This window comes from Neolamprologus brichardi, chromosome 7 (genome assembly GCF_056152115.1).
Source record: "Neolamprologus brichardi isolate AB-2024 chromosome 7, ASM5615211v1, whole genome shotgun sequence".
Lineage (NCBI taxonomy): Eukaryota > Metazoa > Chordata > Actinopteri > Cichliformes > Cichlidae > Neolamprologus > Neolamprologus brichardi.
In genome coordinates this window covers 62,106,069-62,126,527 of record NC_142110.1, presented here as the reverse complement: position 1 = coordinate 62,126,527, position 20,459 = coordinate 62,106,069, and the positions used below count along the sequence as shown (strand labels likewise).

The 20,459-nt window shown below is 39.6% G+C and overlaps 1 protein-coding gene across 1 annotated transcript in view; it reads left to right on the top strand.

Annotated features, from left to right (window-relative positions):
* Window positions 1–10,117, top strand: part of nrn1la (neuritin 1-like a) — a 103,416-nt gene extending 93,299 nt beyond the window's left edge. Inside the window, exon 3 of the mRNA XM_006797411.3 lies at window positions 9,170–10,117. Within this exon, the coding sequence (XP_006797474.1) occupies window positions 9,170–9,470 (301 nt within the window). The 3' untranslated portion in view covers window positions 9,471–10,117. The remainder of the gene's footprint in view (window positions 1–9,169) is intronic.
* The last annotated feature ends 10,342 nt before the right edge of the window (window positions 10,118–20,459 follow it).

The following is a 20,459-nucleotide window of genomic DNA, read 5'->3' as shown; positions in this document are numbered from 1 at the left end:
GACGCTTTTCTTTCCAAGCTCCTTATAATACAGAAATATGAACTATGCAAGTTATAAACAGTTGCAGAATTATAATTATATAATTCTAATATAATTCTAATATAATATAAAATATAATTATAATTCATCTGACTGGGAGAATTTATATTATAAGACAATAAATACTCACAAAAGTTACGAGTTAAAAAACCAATATCTAAAAACATATCAATCCCTTAAAGCCACATGCTAACAGGTTTGCTCTGTTGTGCTGAATCCTCTTTAAAAGTAAAAGCAGCCTTGACTTCTGATATTTGTGCAATCTATAATCAGTTATTTTAACCCTTAAGCAAACAAGCAAGGTTAGTGAAAAACACATTTTACACAGAAATACTCAAAAATGCCTCTGTCTGTGCTTAACATAGTGATAGTGTCTCCTTTATGTTCTTGTTTGTGATTTGAATCATTGTGTACAAAAAGACGTTAATCCAACTGTTGGGTCTTTGTTTCCACATGCCCCGCTAGTTTAGAGACGTATTCCTCATGAAGAACACAAGACATAACAGAACATCTTCAACCGGTTTTTCACTCGCTAACGAGGAAAGTTTTGGGTCAGAACCAGTTCTTGGAGCTCACGCTCCTCACCCGTCTCCAAACCCTTCAAAAAGCAGCTGTCCTCGTAGCCTTTTTATTCCTATGGTAAATGGACTGGTTCTTATATAGCGCTTTTCAAAGCACTCAAAGCTTTCTAGGTAACATTCACACACACTCATACTCCAATGGATGCATCAGAGAGCAATTTGGGGTTCTTGCCCAAGGATATTTGGCATGCAGACTAGGGGAAGCCAGGAATTGAACCACCAACCTTCCGATCAGTAGCAGGGTTACTGCGTTACTAAAACCTTGATTTTTTTGCGAGAATGTCTCATGACAGTGACATACGCAAGTGCGACGTTTGTGAAAACAGCTGTGTACAGAGCAACAATGGATAATATATCAAGTGCGGAGAGAGTATGAGCATGCAGTGTTTAAAGCGTGGAAGTACTGACCTTACTTTAAGTTTGATTCCATAAAAAGTGACAAAAAAATTAGTGTCCGTTGTGCATGGGAAGAAAACTTCTTTTTACAGCGAAAAAAACCCCTAAACTTCCGAGCAAACACCAAGTGCGCTATGACGTAATGGGAAATTCACAGAGAAACTCGCGGATTTTTCCACTGACCGCTGTGGCACTCCTGCACCAAGGTAAACCTCCGCCCACCCTACTCCTGCTTTACAGGTGAAAATAGAGCAAAAGGACCGCTGAGTCTTTGACTTTATTTATTTTCTGCTGTGTTTTACTTACATCTATTTGAAAGAGTGAGTGTAAACACACACAAAAAAAAATTATTTCATGCTGGAATGTGCAGAAAATAGGTTTAAATATTAAACAAATTTCTTCCAGTCAGAGAATGTTGCATATAATTAAATTTTTGCTTGATGCATAAAGCTAAAAGATTAAAACTAATAAAACAAGTTTTAAAAAGGGACTTTTCCATTTGATTACATTTTGTATGATGGATTATGTAGAAAAAGTAGAATTCGGCAGAAAGATCTATCGCTTTATCACCTATTCAGGTTGTAAATCGTGTTTTTAAAAAGTAACTAAGTAACTAAGTAACTAAGTAATTAATTACTTTTGAAGTAATCAGTAAAGTAACAGGATTACTTTTTGGGGGAAGTAATCAGTAATTAGTTACTGATTACTTTTTTCAAGTAACTTGACCAACACTGCTTACAACACAAGAAACAGATCTTCCAGATAGGATGTATCTCCAATAAAACCTCCCCCAGCACAGTGGCTGGAGAGGTGGTCAGGATCAAAGGAACGGCTTTGATCCTACTGCTTGAACTAAGACTTTACAAATTTAAGAACCACAATGACAACATTCAACAATTAGACTTAACACCAACGCATCTCTGTCATTTTATCATCACTTTGGACATTAAGTGTCTGTCTTGAGGTTTCTGAAGCATTACCTATTCCTGGGTCAAAGTTGAAAATTGCAATTAAATCAAAGTTTATCCTGTTAACAAACATTCCTGGGGTTATAAATGATGGCACAAAGCTTTCCATTATTCTTGCTTCACCAGTTGGTCGATTTCTGTATAAAACTATGAAAAGTTTTTCCACTGACATCATCAGATGCTGTGTTTCCTCTCTTAATATGTTCAGACAGGCCTTTACTGCAGACACTTTCAGTCCCTGCTTGTTTGTGGGTCTCTGCACATTTAGTTTTTTTTATTTAATGTCTGAAAGGGATGCTCTGTTGGGTTTGAGATCAGGTGACTAACTTGGACAATGAAGAACAACCCACTTTTTTGCATTGAGATAGTTTTGGGTTGCTTCGGCTGCATGTTTTGAGTTATTGTCCATTTGCACTGGGAAGCGCTCTTTCCAGTTTAGCAGCATTTGTCTCAGTCTGAGCAAAGAGTACTGCCCTGTATACTTCCTGCTACTTCTATCAGTACTCACATCATCAATAACCACTAGTGACCGGTTTCACTTGCAGCCCTACATGCCCATGCCATAACATCAATGTTATCTGCTTCACATCATGAGCTGCTTCTCTTTCTCCATACTTTTCTCCTTGTACAAGTTATTTTCAATATTTTGTGACCAGATCTAATCTGGACTTTTAAGTGTAAACATAGTTTTGCACCGTCCAATAAAGCCTGTATTTTCATTCATTAAAACATTTCTTGGTAGTAGATGTTTAAAGTGAGCTATACCTGAACAAGAGTGTGTAAAGTTGCTTTTCTTACCCTTAGAAATAGTTCTGTCATCATCCACTTTAGCTGTCTTCTGTGGCCTTTCAGGTTGTTCGGTATTGCTGAGCTAGCCAGCAAGAAGTTTTGCTGCCTCTCCGATAACTTTACTTTGTCTTTTATGCCAAGCAATGGCCTCCCTCGCTGACATCGCTTTGGACCCTTATATTCAAAATTGTAATGAAAAGCTATAAGATCAATTTTCAACAATCATCTTCAGATATTATGTTTGTTTCATTTGTCATGAAATAAAGAAAGAACGGGTCTCAACTGGCTACTTTCAACTATTTTGGGGGTTTTAAAAATGTAATGAAATCTATATGTAGTCCCCCTCTGAAAATGGAAGGCTACATATAAAATGGCTTTAATTCCTAAACAGTTAAAGCAACTTTTTTGCAAAACCTACTGAGTGAAAACTGAAAGTCTTCACTTCAATCACAAATTGACTCTTTCATTTACAACTCAACCCTACAGGTGAAAAGAGGAAAACTCCAAAAGCTGTAAGTGTAAGCTGATTTAATGACTGAAAGATTAACTTGAGCAGTGTCAGCTAATGTCATTTATTTTTTTATTTTTTTTATAATTATCAATGTAACAGCTGTAAAACCATCATGTAGTCTTAAAGTTGGAACTCCACATGATTCTATGTAGGTTACTGACCTCGAGAGTATCAAACGGTGCTCTAATTCTTCTCAGATTTACTACATTTAGAGTACAAACTGTCTCTCCGGGCTACTTTTTGAACCTTTTAGTTGCTTGTGTTCTCTAATATCTCAGTCTCTCCTCTTCTCGTCCCTGGCACTGTTTTGCCTCCCCAAATCTCCTGAACTAACACTGTTTTGACGAACGTGCTACATACAGCTTCCTCGCATGTCAGTAATTGTTACCAGTGACAGAGAGCCACGAAACTTAGTGAACACCCAGATGGTCAAAATAGAAACGAGAAAGCAACAAAAAAATAAACTCAGAATTGGTGTTTGGAGATTTTTGGATGTCAGCAGCAGCAGCATGCTAACAGCAGAACAGACGTACTCTCAGGAGGTTTTATTATTGTGAAAGCAGCTGCTTGTCTGTCAGTGTCCTCGCTGCGTTTGTGCTGTCTCTGCACCACCTGTGACTGTGTGCAGAGACCCGTACTCTTACGTCCACAAAACACTGAAGATAGGAAAGACACACAAACTCCACAAACTCACACCTGAATCACAAAAAAAAACAAAAAAAGCTGCACTCCTGCGCAGGACGCCCTCCCTTCCTGACTTTGTCTTTCTCGTGTTATCTTCTAGACACACTCCTGCACTCACTGTTTTTTGTCCACATACACACAAACGATAGCCAGATGCTGCCCTTTCCACCTCCTCCATCAGCTGCTCCTCCCACAGCAGCAGGAAAGCTGTTGTCCTCTTACTGCAGCCCTTTTTGTCGGAAGTGGTCCACTTAAGTCCTGGATAAAGGCCAACACACACACACACACACACACACACACACACACACGCACACAGAGTCATTAAGGGAAGCAAAGCCTGCAGTAATGATGGCTACTTTAATTATATGAAGATGTACGTGTGAAATCATGCATGTGTGGTCCCTTCTCTGAAGACGGCTTAAACGAATTATACGTGTGTGACAGAAAAGAAGGCGGAAGCGTGCTGGAAGCTGTCAGAGGAAGTTTAAAAATGTGTGTGTCTCTGACCGCGTATGTGTGTTTGTATCTAGGTGCTTCTGATCAGCAGCAAATGTCATCAAACTGACATCCCGTACTGATACAGTAAGAAAAGTCACCCAGAACGAGAAAATGATGTTTCTATGTTTAGAGCTTCTGCTTCATGAGTTCACTTTCGGTGAAATTTACAGCTACATTTCACGAGATTAATAACGACGTCGGCCTTCGGGGCATCACTGTGTTAGACTGCAACAAAGGAGAACATCCTGTCTCATTGTGATTTATCTATTTGTTTGAATTAGATTCGGCTGATCAATTCCTTTAGCAGTGGACTCATCCATAGTGTTTTCCTGCAGCGTGGAAAAAGCCATAAAGCATACGGCTAAATGAACTGCGCTGACATTTTGTGGAACGTTAAGAGCCTGCAAACACTTTAGTTTGATTCGCTTTTCAATTTGAATCGATTCTTCATTTCAAATGGGGCCACATATTTTCACTGTGACTCCAGTTCAGTTCCTGTCCACTGCGAACAACTATGTTCTGATGTGGGTCATTTCTCACTGCCTAAAAAACAAGCAGACAGAGGAATGTGGCAATTGGAATAACTTGAGAGCATCACACAGTTTTCTTTTTCTTTCTGTATAAACGTATTTCCACAACCCTATTTATTTACGAGGTTGAGAAAGTAGATGGGTGGAAGGATATTTTGATATTCAGTTTGATTTAATAGGTTGACACAGATGCAACAAAAGACTTGATAAGATGTGTAATGCTTAAAAAACACCTGGTCAAACAAATTAGCATCCTAGAGAGGCTGCGTCCTCCAGAAGTGAAAATGGGGAGAGGATCGCCAATCTGGCAAAGACTGTGGGCAAACTGTATGCTGTGAATTTTGGGGTTTCATCATCTACAATTCAACAATAGATCAATAAAAGATTCAAAAATCATTAATGAGTGTTTTTAAACTCAAGGCACTCAGGGAGCCATGCATTAGAAACAGATTGCGATTCTGCAGTGGCAATTTAACGCACTAAAAAACCACACTGCTTAACACTGTCCTGGAAATCTGAGACATTCCCAGTGCTTTATAGATCCATCCATCCATCTGAGTCAATTTGTTTAAATTTCAGTAAACCAAAATATTTTGTCACATCTACTTTTACGTTTTAGTTAATTACAATAATCTTGTTGTTATCATACTTAGAAAAGTGCGACATTGACTCAAATGCAATTTTATAGTCATCAGTTAAGCTAACACAGGATGCTAGAATACCTGGAGAGAACACAACATGAAATCTTCTTAAAATCAAAAGTATTGAATTATACGGAGCCCCACAAGGGACACGGAGGAATATAAAAATTAAGACGAACTTTTGCGAGATGTTGCAAAACTTCAAACTGGTGGGCAAGACATCTCCGAAAACGTCGGAGCAATTTTGCAAATATGCAATGTCTTGATAAACGGAGCAGATATTTGAAGTTTTCACAGCTACATTCTGAAAATATCTTAAAAGTTTATTTTGTGACCCAGAAATGATAATATTAAAACTAAGTAGCTGCCGCCATTGTTGGAAACTGGAATTGGCTGGGCTGCGTTATGAATTCTGGGATAGGTGACGAGCCAGGCGACGAAAGCTGTCCCAATGTCCCAAAGCTTAGTTTTAATATTACTCTTTCTGGGTCACAAAATAAACTTTTATCAAGACATCACATATTTGCAAAAGTGCTCCGACGTTTTTGGAGACGTCTGTTACTCACCAGTTCGAAGTTTTGCGAGATCTCGCAAAAGATCAACTTATTTTTTTTCCCCCATGTCCCTTGCAGGGCTCCGTAGAATTATAATAGAGGTTATCTGTCCTACAGATAAACCTTGGCTTTAGCTATGCCATGCACAGTGGTGTTGTGTTTAGCACTGTAGCTTTGCAGCACAAAACTCCCAAGTTTGAGTCCCCCGTGATTAAATGATATTTGTTTCACTAAGACGCAGTGGATGCAGTATCTAAATAATATAGCTCGTATGTATTGTCCAGTAATGGGTTTAAATGTAGCTCTTGTCTTTTGAAAGTTGGAGTGCTGCATGATGTTTTGCCAGCATTAATTATGAAAACTTTTGTGTTTTTTGAGTGCTTCTGTGGCAGACTTTGAACAGAGTCATCTGCTTCTACTTTTTCCCCCAACTCTGCGCCTCGCTTCTCGTAGTTAACTCTCCTCAGAGACAATTTAGCCAGCACAGCCACGATGAGAGGGAGAATTAGCAGCCAATTACAGCCAAATAGACTTGCTGTGGATGTGGAGCTCAAGAGTGTTTGGAATAAAGTTTAATTTTGTGTTTCGCTGCAAGATATCCTTTAAAAAATATCTTTGTGCAAGATTACTTAAAGTCACATCTTCCTCACCTGCCTCTCATCGTAAATAATGCTTCCTTTCATTTGGCTTTAAAATAGGTCTAAGAAAGTGTGTCAAATTCGTGTTTTGCTGATGGGTATAACACAGCAGTGATTCAACAAACACACATTTACCTTCCACACTCTAATGAAGGTTTTTCCACATTTCAGTCTAACCCGTAGGGTGACCCTTGCTCTCAGAGCATCGAAGATCAGCAGATGGTCTCTTGGCAACAACCGAAAGAAGTCAAGGGAGCAAGCAAACAGACTGGATTTGATTTACTCGGTGAAAGGACGAATGCTTCACTGTCAGCAAATCTTGACCAGAACTGCCTGTTTAAAATCTTTTCATATCATTTGATTGAGAATAATAATGGCAATTAATTATTGATTTGGATTGTTTATACTCAAGGTGTAACTGACTTAGATTTAGGTGAAAAAAGAAGTTAATGAGGTGAAGACACAGTGACAGGAGGTTGAATGTCAAACTTGAATGGAAAAAGTCACATATTTTCTGTGCTTTTAAAAAGTCTATTTAATGCACAAGTGCAGAAAAGGAAAGTGTCATGGTTGGCTGTGTGGCAGGCAGGCAGGAGTGGTGGACCCAAAATGCAGGACTCTTTGGAGACGAGATTTAAACTGAAAACGCAGCCTTATTGCTGGACAAACGTCTACATAAAATAAGACTCACAAAAGCAAAACAAAAGTCTAAACTGAGGTGCTGGAGGATTGGAAATCATGAACACGCAGCAAGTTGAAGGTACGACGCAACAGGGAGCACAGGAAAACACAGGGCTTATATACACCGGGGAGTAATCAGGGAATGGGCAACAAGAGGGAGACACAGCTGGGAGAAATCAGGCTAACGAGACAGGGGAGAGGTAAAACTGAACGCACTGACATGAGACATGAACTTTCAAAGTAAAACAGGAAACCAGAAACCATCACACACAGACTCAACACTGAGAGGCAGACAGAAAATAACGCATGGAACCCAAACTATACACGAGGCAACAAATCCTTAAACACGAATAAACAGAAACCTAGAAATAATAATAATAGATTGGATTTATATAGCGCTTTTCAAGGCACCTAAAGCGCAATGCCACTATTCATTCACACACTGGTGGAGGCAGCTACAGTAGCAGCTGACAGAAGCGAGGCTGCCATATCGCGCCATCGGCCCCTCTGGCCAACACCAGTAGGCGGGAGGGTAAAGTGTCTTGCCCAAGGACACAACGACCAGGACAGAGAGCCCAGGGATCGAACCGGCGACCTTCTGGTTACAGATATGCTTCCCAACCCCCTGAGCCACGGTCGCCCAAATCCAATAAGAATCAAAGCACAAGAGTATCAAAGGGCAGCCCATAGTGCAAAAATAAACCAAAACATCAGAATTTCAAAATGCCGGGTCGAACCGACCCAGAACCGCGACAGAAAGAAAGATAAGGGTCTACGGGTAAAATAACATGATTTTGAGGATTTGGTTTGAAAAGCCCCATAAAACACCTCTCATACAAGGTCAGTGTGTGTGTTGCTGGTTAACTACACATAACTAGTTTAAAAGTTTCTAAAGCATCCTGACGATTCTGCAACAGAGTAATGATGCAGTGTTTGAGTCACCTCCAGGTCACAAACGTCTAGCCTCCAGTTTTCAAAGTATTATAAAACTGTTATCAAAGTCCTTTGGCAGGAAAACTCAGGTAGAAGCAGAAAAGAGGTTTCCAAAGAAACATTTAAAGTCTCAGACTCACTGTAGATATTGCAGTTCACTCTGAGGGGCTTATGAATACTTTGACAAAAGTGTTTGAGATGCTTCACTGAAGACATCAAGGTGAACGTCACTGGCGATGCTGAAGAAAAGAAAAGTGTGTCCTACAGTAATCGTGCATGCAGATTTTATAGTTTTTCGCTTAAATGGGGAAACCCTTGATTTCCCAGGGGCATACAAGGAGGTATCAAGGGACTCATCCCCTGGGCACCATGAATGTGTGTGCTGCCATGATAATCAATTTGGTAGTTATTGTATTTCATTTTGAACAGCTTCTAAGTGATGAACTATAGATTATGCACTCAAAATGTGCAGTCGTTAGAGCGGAAAGTAAATTTGAAGTTTAGTCTGAACCATAGACTCACTCACCTCTCTACAAAGGAAATGCTTTAATAATTCCTGTTTTGTTTACATATGAAGTTGCAGCTTTCTGGAAAAATCCAGTATCTAGTGCAATAGTTTGTACAGATGGATAAAACTGCTCTGAATGTGTTGCGCGCTGAAATATTAACATGATCCACAAACCAAATAATCAGATGTCTCCGTCTTACTCTCGCTCCCCTCTGCAGGTCGTGGGATGAGTTCCATGACTGCGCTAACGTGGCGATGGCTGGCTGTCCGGAGGAAGCGGCAGCTGTCTGGGAGTCTCTCCGCCAGGAGTCTAAGAAAATGCAGTTCTCCGGAAACCTTTATGACATGTGCTCCAACCGTAATACCCACCCAGCGGCCTCGGTGTCCCCTAACGGCTCACCCAACCAAGAAGAGATCAACCAGGAGTCTCTAAGAGGGAGGGCCTATCACGTGGCAGGCTGCCTCCACTATCTCCTTCTACTGTCTCCTCTGCTGCTGCTGTTGTTGTTTTGGATATAAATACCCCCAAAGAAATGGGATTAGTGTGAATAGATATAAACTTTGTGTACTTTTTCTTCCACGATTCCATAGACTTTTCACTGCTTCTTCCTCTGCTCTGCCAGGGGTCGAATATTTCTAACTGCATGTTCAGAGGCTCGACAGTCTTTTTGATAATATATCTCTAAATTGCCTGTGCTGTTTCATGCATATTCTCTGCCTATTAATTAGATTCTCAGTCGAAAAAAAAGCTCACAAAACTCACCGAGAGATACTCAAGCCCTGCAAACACATACATAGTTGAGCAGATGCATACTGCAGCCTCGCATCATCCGTCTTTATCCTGTATCCTTCTAAATCTAGTTAGTACGAGCTTGCATGTGATGGTTTCAGGGTGAGTCTGTCTCCTTGAATGCAATAAGATAAGAGATTAATAAGAGAAATGTAATAACTAAGACTTGTTTGATAAACTCAAAAACAAAGTGATGAAAAGACCAGATGCCACAACTAGTTACTGTTAACCCCACTTTTATGTGGGCTTTACATGATGAACAACACCCATTTCCTATTTACTAAATGCAGACACAGTGCTGGGTGTGAGTAGTTAAGATATAATGATGGTGACCATGATGTAGTTCTAATGTTCCGAAATTCGTTTTTCAGACTACAAAGTAATTGGAGTCATAAATTACACTTGCTGTAAATGGAACTAACTTTGAAGCTAACTAATTTTGAATAATGTTCTTATTTAGAGAAAATGCATCACAGTGTCTTCTGTGGGTGCAGGAGCAACATGAGCTCTGAGCTGAAGTTCAATTGAAGTCAGAGTATGCCGGAGTGGTTTTTATTTGCTGCTTGCTCAGTTATGAAGTCCTCTGGGGCTCCTCCTTGGCATCCTGCATTGGAGCCCTACAGTATGGGACCAATATGTTCTCCAGTCAGAAACACAACCCACTTGCATGCCAAGTGGATTTCATGCTCCAGGAGTCATAGATTTGGCCCTGCAGGCCTGCTTGAGCTGCTTGTTATTCTAAGTGGTTGCAGGTAACAGTTGTTTCTGTCTGGCCCAGGATCAGATATATTATGAGATTAGAGACAGATAGAGAGTGAGAGAGATGAGTACAGCTGGAAAACATACAGTTCTGCCTAGTTGAAGATTGAATCCACTTGTCTCGCAGCGAGTGTGTTTTACACAGGGGGCTTTAGGTTGCAAGTTTACTTTTCCTTCTCCACAAAAAAAAAAAAAAAAAAAAAAAAATCAAAGCCAGGTCAACTTTAAAGAGTTACGCTAAGATGTGTGGATGCACAAAACATAAACCTCAAGGGGCCGCAACAGTGCACCAACTTTAAGAGAGGTGGAAATAAATGAAATTTATTAGACAAAAAAGATCCAAAGAGAGCTGCGTAATAGCTGATTGAGTCTGTCTACCTTGCCAGTGGCAAGTTCGTTAAATGTACCTTACAGAGTTGAATAGAAGCTGAGAGGCATTTCAAACAGATTTATGGATGGGTGACAAATGAAAGAAAAATGCAACATAAAGTGCGTCTTGATTTTCTAAGTCTCTGGAACTCTGCTTGAGGGATGAAACATCATTCTCCCAAAGATATTCCCTTTATTTGGTGTTTTGATGATAGCAGTGAGGAGTGCTGTGTAACAAAGCAGCCCAAAATCTCCTGGAGGTTCAACGGGGTTGATATTGAATGAGAAGGTCATAGCAAATGATTCACACTTTTCCTTTCCCATGTCCATTCAGCGACCCCTTGTCTACTATAGATGGCTGAATTATCATTCTGGAACAGTTCATAGACTGTATATAAAAGATAGACATAGCCACCATGATAACAACCACGGGTCTGTGAAGTCTTACCATGAAGCCTAGAGCTGAATATTGTTCTGGTTGCTTTTTATGTTTTGAAATCAGACTGAGACTGAAAAATTCAAGAGACACGGCACATTTATGTTGTAGCAACATTGCACAAGGGTCCTTGTGGACGTCCATGTGCATGCCTGTGTTTTTGACCATGTGGACTGATGCACAGAGAATTTACATTGCAATGCACCAACCTAGCCAGCTCCCCAGGCAACAGACTTCAAGCAGATTTCAAAGATGTATAATAACAAATATAGAAGTATATAAGAAGTAAAAATAAGTATGTCTCCATCTGCATCCACAACAGTGAAGCCAAAGGAAACCAAGGAAAACAAAATACATTTTTCTTATAGATTCACCTATAAATCGAGTTCTTTTTGCAAACAGCAGATTCACCCCCTACTGGCCAACAGACAGAATGCAGGTTTGTTAAAACAGCAGCAAAAAAGTAGAGGAGGAACATGCAGGAGGAATCAGTGGTACTGAACAGGCCAATCACAATAACGTGGGCGTGTCGACGACACAGATAGTTACATTTCGAGAGATGTGCATGCCAGGTTGCATTGTGGAGTTTCGGAGAAGTTTGCGGTTCTGGTGTAGTTGCCACGGTAACAGTGCAAAATGCAAATGTAACGGAAGAGATGAAGGTCACATATGTAAAAGTGTATTTTCAGTTCTTGTACCACAGTCTTAGGGAGCAGAGGGGGTGTTATGCTTTTTACTGCCAGTGGTAAGGAACAGTTTTTTAATCTGTTGGTTCTCCACGCTGGCTTCCTTTGCAGACCTCAAGTATGTCCATCTTTTATATACAGTCTATAGAAAAGACCATGTTTCAGCTTAGACTAAATTACTAAAGCAACCTTTATATATTTTTACATATATACTTTTTTATATAACTGGACTAAACCCATGTAGTAAAATGCTCCGACAGCATAATAGGATGTGCTCACAGCAGTAGTAAAAGGTTCAGGTTTTTCCTATCTCCGTTCTCGGCTATTTATTTATGCAGTAATTTAGTTTGGGACATCAATGTCAAAAGCAAACTTTGCCCTATAAGCTCAAAAGCTCAGCACAACTGAAACTCCAACAAATATTAAATTTTTAATCATTTTTTAAATGTTAAGAATAAACAGCAGCAGGAACCCACTGACAGAAACAGTGAGACAAATTTACACTAAAAGAGAAAAACTCCAACCATCCCACAGCTCCTTTTTTTTACGTGAGGGACTTCATCCACAGATATGCTTGAATTTTTTAAAGAGGCTGCTCCAGTTTTGAACTTTAATTAAACTGACAGAATTAGCAATCAAGAGGCCTCAATGGATGACTCACCAAGGTGCAGCAATTTGAGAACTATCTTCATGGAGCTCTGATAAGATGATGCAACTGGAGATTAAATTTAAGTAAATCCTAAATGTGAGGACACACAGGAAGATCACACAAGACGTGTTTGTATAAAATCCTACAGCACAGTGAGCGCTGTCAACATGTCCCAGGGTGGTTTATGGAAATGTAACAGGTTTAGACCTGCCTTTAAAGACTCTTACATACAGAGGTACTCCAAAACACAAAGAAACCTTCTCAACTCTCTGTTATGAGAAGTTCTGTTGCATGAACAAATCCGATTTCAGCGATTTTTCAATAACTCTGCAGTGTAAATGCAACATTATTGACCAAAGCTGAGCAGGGAATTATTTCCCAGCACTGCATTTGAGACTATACATCTCTTTGCCTCCGGCAACAGCTTGGTGTTCTGACAAATAGCTTAAATTGGACTGAAAGGGTTGCAGGAGATGGAGAAGCAATCTTAAACACCAGAACATCACTGTCCCATCAATGGTACAGTATATTTGGCTTTATTACTCTGAGCAAATGGCAGTGAAAACAACAAACATGTTGCCATTTATTCATTTCCTCTGCAGCACATTTTGATTGCTACAGAAGAGAATAAATATGGTTAGGGGCTGGGGTTTCCATTTCCTTTTAAATGCTTTATTAAAGAACCAGACTCCTCTGATACGATCCTTTTTCAATCAACACAACTTTGTTCCCCTCTTTGTCTTTATGACCTGCAGGATCACAGTCCCACTTCTTTCACTAATTATTAATTGTTAACAGAGACACAGAAAGCCAAAAGTTTCGTGCTGATCCATCATCAACTCGCTCACACTACAAATTAAAAAATTTAAATTAAAATTAAAAAAAGTTTTGTTAGCCTATTTAGCGATGCATGGTTATGAATGTGGAGCTGTTTCTTTGAATCATACAAACTCTGCATTTCTAAAGAGATGATAGAGAAAGTGAAATTTGTGCATCTCTTAATAACAGCTGATTCAGTTTTGGGCTTTTTAGGAAACCAGGAATCTTTGCTCACCAGGTGACAGACACTCTTCCTGTCTTTGTTTATCGTCCTGGCAATGTTTGTTTTTATTTATAATTTATAAATTCTTTACTACTGTTGAAGAAAGCAGGGTTCACCAACACGTATTTGCTCTACCTTCCTAATTAATCATATTATAAATGTGATATGTGAACACAATGATTTTTGTGTTTCAGAGACAAAGATGTAGATATCAAACAGAGACAAGGCACATACACGCACACACACACACGCACACACACACACACACATATATATATATATATATATATATACAGAGAAGAATGATTGTTTTCCTGATCTTGTTACTCGCTCCTCAAAAAGGAAGCACTTAAGTTTTTAAATACAGCAGTCAAACCAACAGAGAGTAGGGGTGATATCACACACGGAGGCTCGTTCAGCTGCAATAAAAGTTAATCAGTTTCTATTTTTCCATCAGCAAACTCACCTGGGTTTTTCCAATATCAATACACATTTTAGTGGGGAAAAAATCCATTTAGTAAAAAGAATTACACACAGGTTTACCGCAGGACCTCCAACACACAGTTCTCCAAACTAGTTTATTGTTATCAAGCTTTAACTGAAGCACAGATGTGATCTAATTCGGATGCTCATTTTTCTGACTTTAATGGGGATCTACTTTAGGGATATGCTGACTAAATCATCCTGTATATTCATAGACTGATTTGTATTTGAGGGTTATAGATAGCTTTTTGTGTTCATTCTGGAGGGATCGTAGCAAAAATCGAGCACATAAAATTCCTTTTTACTGGTTGTAAGAGCATTTTTTCACTACATGGAGAGCTAAGCGTTAACTCCAGCCAGCCTTTTCTATAATTCTGTGGAGGTGAAACACCAGCTCTGCCTCTCTGTAGTCAATGTTTCCCTCCTCACCTTCAGTTTGTCTCCTGAACTCCTGTTGTCTTTCTGCCTCTGCCAACTCCTCTCTGTCATTTCATTTGGCTCCTCGTCCGTGAGTCAGGTAAATATGGCGGACCCTCAAATAAGTTAAATTGTAACTTTACGTTTCCAGAAAGCTTGCACCATAAAATGGACATTCCAGACTGGATATTGGCGTTTACTTCATCCAGACTTAAACAATTGAAATGATATAATTTATGAACAATGGAGGAAATGTGTTGGGGTTTTTTGCCCTGACTGTTTTGTGCACCTCACAGTCTAAGTCTGACCCATAAAGCTACAAAACTATACGTCAGCTTGAAATAAAACCATATTTCCATTATGCATTACAGTATGAACAAACAAGAGCTAGGCTGAAAGTAACATACAGGAAATTTTGATATGAGGTTTGCTGGATCAGACTTGTGAAAGCACAGACAGACAGCTATCACCTGGATAGCACACACATCTACTCGCATTTAGCCAGTGACTGCGAGCTCAGCTGTTGTTTCAGGCTCATAGCTCAAACCTGAGGCCTCAAGTTATAATTACTGATAAGAGGGGAAAAAAGAAATTACTAGATACTAAAAAGTTTGGGAAGTACAAGATAAGTATGGCAGTGACCTATGTACGTCATTAAAGACGCATTTTGTGAAGAGAAAGGCAATGAAAGAAAAATAATTCTGCTTTTCCCCTTTCATTTATGGCTAATATAAAATAGAGTGAGAGAGTATTTAAATGAATCTTAATGCCTCCTCCCCTTATTAAACACCGCTCATGAATTCAAACTACTATTTCGAAAGTCAAGTCACTGTTTTATGACAAGAAACGCACAGACTGACAATGAGTAAAGTCACATCACTCTGTATAGTGTGAATACTTAAAGCTCTCTTATTATCAGTGTATATAGCGGTTTCATATATATATATATCAAATGTCATATATGCCTTGCAATTGCTACTTTTAAAGCTTTAACATTTTCTATTGTAGTGTTTCATCCACTTTATTCCTCTCCCCAGTACACATTTATCTGCTCTTTAACAGCTGCTACCACTGATTGTATAACATATTGAGCTTTTTAGAAAAAAATTATATTTATTTTAAAAATATGCATTAGAAATAATCAGTTCATAACTACTAGATATATGTCCTTAATGAGAAAAATTGACGCTTGATTGCAAAACAAAACTCTGGAGGGTGTCATGAGCAGCTCTTGTGATATTTGTTTTATGATAAAACAATAAAATAAAATTAATTTGATTAAATGACCAAGCTAATAATCAGTTGATTAATCAGCATTTTTAAAAATGTGCTTTGGGTGTCTTATAAGCTACATGACATCGAGTGGTGGTGAGAACAGCTCTCTTCAATAGACAGTTTGTTCTATATAAGCAGGGCGTTACTGCTGAGCTGTCAGTCACCTTCACATTAAATGAACTTACAGCCAAATACATAATTGCTATAAATGATAGAGGAAAATTGACCCGGAGCGTAACAATTTTAAAGCCATAAAGTGCACGTGTAATTCAAACTGTTACATCTTCTATCTTTGCAGCTAGATTGTTAATTGTAACTGCATCTTTCCCTCTTTTTCTCATTTTGATCCACGTTTCAGACTAAATTGCCGTTTTCTCTCCTGAAAACTGTGCTTTTGGGCCTCACTTTGATCTTAGCATAGCATAGCATAGCATAGCGTAGCATAGCATAGCATAGCATAGCATAGCATAGCATCTTTATTTATAATGCACTTTACATCCAACAATGTTGACCAAAGTGCTACAAAAATAAAACAGAGAGGAAACAGTTTAAATTACATATAAAATATCTTAAATTAAAAATAATATAATTAATAAGAAAATATATTAAGAGACATCAACAAGTCCTGCTGTGCCAAAAGCCAAGGTAAATAAATATGTTTTAAGACATGATTTAAAAACAGATAAGGAATCTTGTCACACTTCAGCCCTTGGACTGTTGAATTTGTTTACACAAGGGCCTTAAACCACAATCTCCTGCTTGGCAGTCTTGCTTTTAATATCTGTTTGGAGACAGGCAAAAAATAAAAAATAAAAATGCTAAAATGCTTCTTGTGTATACAGTAAATCCAACCACCACGCTTTGATTTTTCAGATGGGCCCATAAACGAAGCGCTGAATGACTTCAGCTTCCTATAATCTACTCATGTAAAACACACTCTGTGTTATTTGAAATAACTAGTCTAACAATATGAAATCCTGTCACATGCTGGATTTTGCCAGAAAAAAACACAACACAAGCTTTATATGTGCACTTATTGTTGTGTGTGTACACAAACAGTGATTGTTTTCTGTGTTTAAGGTTGTAAGTGTGTGTCTGTGTGTGACAGGGAAAGTGTGGTATAAATCAGCTGTTAAATGAGTGATTTATCAACACAACATGATGTAAATTTCATTGTTACTGATTAAACTGCTCTTCTTCGACACTTTCCAAACAAGACGGCGTCCCCTAACCACGTTTGTTTGTTAAATTAGCATGCAGAGCTTTTTGCCTTTTTGTGTGCAAATAACAGAGGACTAGAACCACGTGTATGTACGTGCATTATCATATGAAATATTCATTACATTCCTATGTGAAGATTAGGTCATTTCAAGAAGCCGTTACTATTCGGGAGATCTGAACATCATCACATCATGGATGAAGGAACTACTCCAAGGATGAAAGCGGGAATCTTCACGACAGCAGCTCTGTACACATACTGATCACATAAGTGTATTTTATTGTGGACAGTGACAATGAATGCTCAGTATTGTACATCAATAAATACAGCCATACGTCTTTTGAAACGATGGAGACGCAGCATTTTCTGCTTCTAAAAAGAACTTTGTGAAATATTTCTGTATTTGTCCTTGGCTGTCTTTGATTATGTCTGCTTTCTCTCCTTTTTTCTTACACCTTTATATCATATCACTCTGCTTATCTTACTTTTCCCCCCTGCCCTATCAGAAAATCCATCTACATGTCGGAGGTTTTGCTACCTTTATAGAAAATCATTAAACTGGTGCTGATCTGACAATCTGCTTGTCCTCATATTACTCAACAAATGTTTCGTGGTATGAAAACTACAACATCTTATTTTATCAGCATCATTTAAGATCTTAGGAAAGGTTAGAGAATAAAGTTGTCAACCAGGAAAGGGTGCATGCTAACTGAAGCTGCTGGACTGCTTTGAGGCTGAGTCTTATGAACTGAGTACATCACTGAGTCCTTGCATCAGACTTCCATCCCTCCAATTTCTATAGTTTATCTGGGTTTGGGTCTCGAGATCAAAAGTTTAAGTTGAGATGCCAGGACCTTCCTCTCCTTGACCATCTCATCTAATTCCTTGGGAGGAGACACTGAGGCATTCCCACCCAGACAAGAGATGCTACTCTTCAGGGTGTCTTGGGTCTGATTGGGTTCTACTCGTGGCAGGACATCCCCTAAACACCTCACCACCACCTCCTAGGCCAAACATGGAAGCTCATCAACTAAAAAAGTAAGTTCATACCAGACATAAGTTGCAAAAGCTAGAACAGCTTACTCTTTTATACCTGTTGCTTCATCACTCACCTTTTTTTCCACTTTCGATGTGTTTACACCACTGAATTAATCATTAGTTATTATTAATAATTTTTCTCTTCCTCCCTTCACCCTCCTGGCTTACTGGCCGCCCCTCCATGAGCCTGGTTCCGCTGGTTCATCCAGTTAAAAGGAAGATTTTCCTTCCCCCTGTCACCAAAGCACTTGCTCATAGAGGGACATCCGACTGTTGGGGTTTTCTTTGTCTTCTCTTTTTTGTATTGCATTTTTATTTATTTTTGACAATATAAAGTGCCTAGCAGGAACTGTTGTGATTATCTATATAAATAAAACTGGCATTGAAAACTGAAAAATTGTGGCACAATAATCAGTCAAGGCCTCAAATCTAGCTCAATGTTTTGTCTGGAGATGAATGAGGACATGCACTTTGTACTTTGGTACAAAGGAGGATTTTCGTTTCATTACCGCAAGTAACATTTGCAGATGACAGTTCCTGGAAGGCTGGAGGTATGCACTAGGGAAAAGAGCAAAGAAAGTTAGCAGAGGCAAGACAGAATAGATGTGTGTGAGGATGAGGGAGATGAGTTTAACAGAGAAGCTGTAAGGAGAAGAGATACTGAAGGTAGATTAGTTTAAATACCTGGAAGAAGAGAGTGCGAGCGGAGAGGAGTAGATGAAGATGAATGTCAGCTGTGATTTGTGACAGAAGAATAGCAGCAAGAGTGAAAGCGAAGGTTTGCAAAATACCAGTGAGACCAAATGATGTAGAAGAAATGGTGGCACCAGAGCTGGAGGTGGCAGAGTTAAAGATTTTAAGATTTTCACTGGGAATGACCATGAGGGACATGATTAAATGAGAGGCACAGTTCAGGTTGAGCTACTTGGAGCCAAGGTTAGAGAGGCAAGCCTGAGAAGGTTTTCACATGTGCAGAGGAGGAACAGTGAATATGTTGGACAAAAGATGTTGGGAAGATGGAGCCGCCAGGCAGGAGGAAAAGAGGAAGACCTCAGAGAAGAATAATTGATGTAGTGTAGGAGAACGGGCAGAGGGCTGGTGTGACAGAAAAGGATGCCTGGGACACGGGAGATGGCAACAGATGAGGAAGAACTGACTGCACCTGAATAAACACAATACTATTTACAGTGGGGCAAAAAAGTATTTAGTCAGCCACCGATTGTGCAAGTTCCCCCACTTAAAATGATGACAGAGGTCAGTAATTTGCACCAGAGGTACACTTCAACTGTGAGAGACAGAATGTGAAAAAAAGATCCATGAATTCACATGGTAGGATTTGTAAAGAATTTATTCGTAAATCAGGGTGGAAAATAAGTATTTGGTCACCTCAAACAAGGAAAATCCCTGGCTCTCACAGACCTGTAACGTCTTCTGTAAGAAGCTTTTCTGTCCCCCACTCGTTACCTGTATGAATGGCACCTGTTTGACCTCATCATCTGTATAAAAGACACCTGTCCACAGCCTCAACCAGTCAGACTCCAAACTCCGCCATGGCCAAGACCAAAGAGCTTTCGAAGGACACCAGGAAAAGAATTGTAGACCTGCACCAGACTGGGAAGAGTGAATCTACAATAGGCAAGCAGCTTGGTGTGAAAAAATCAACTGTGGGAGCAATCATCAGAAAATGGAAGACATACAAGACCACTGATAATCTCCCTCGATCTGGGGCTCCACGCAAGATCTCATCCCGTGGGGTCAAAATGATCATGAGAACGGTGAGCAAAGATCCCAGAACCACACGGGGGGACCTGGTGAATGACCTGCAGAGAGCTGGGACCAAAGTAACAAAGGTCACCATCAGTAACACACTACAACGGCAGGGAATCAAATCCCGCAGTGCCAGACGTGTTCCGCTGCTGAAGCCAGTGCATGTCCAGGCCCGTCTGAAGTTTGCCAGAGAGCACATGGATGATACAGCAGAGGATTGGGAGAATGTCATGTGGTCAGATGAAACCAAAGTAGAACTTTTTGGTATAAACTCAACTCGTCGTGTTTGGAGGAAGAAGAATACTGAGTTGCATCCCAAGAACACCATACCTACTGTGAAGCATGGGGGTGGAAACATCATGCTATGGGGCTGTTTTTCTGCCAAGGGGACAGGACGACTGATCCGTGTTAAGGACAGAATGAATGGGGCCAAGTATCGTGAGATTTTGAGCCAAAACCTCCTTCCATCAGTGAGAACTTTGAAGATGAAACGAGGCTGGGTCTTCCAACATGACAATGATCCAAAACACACCGCCCGGGCAACAAAGGAGTGGCTCCGTAAGAAGCATTTGAAAGTC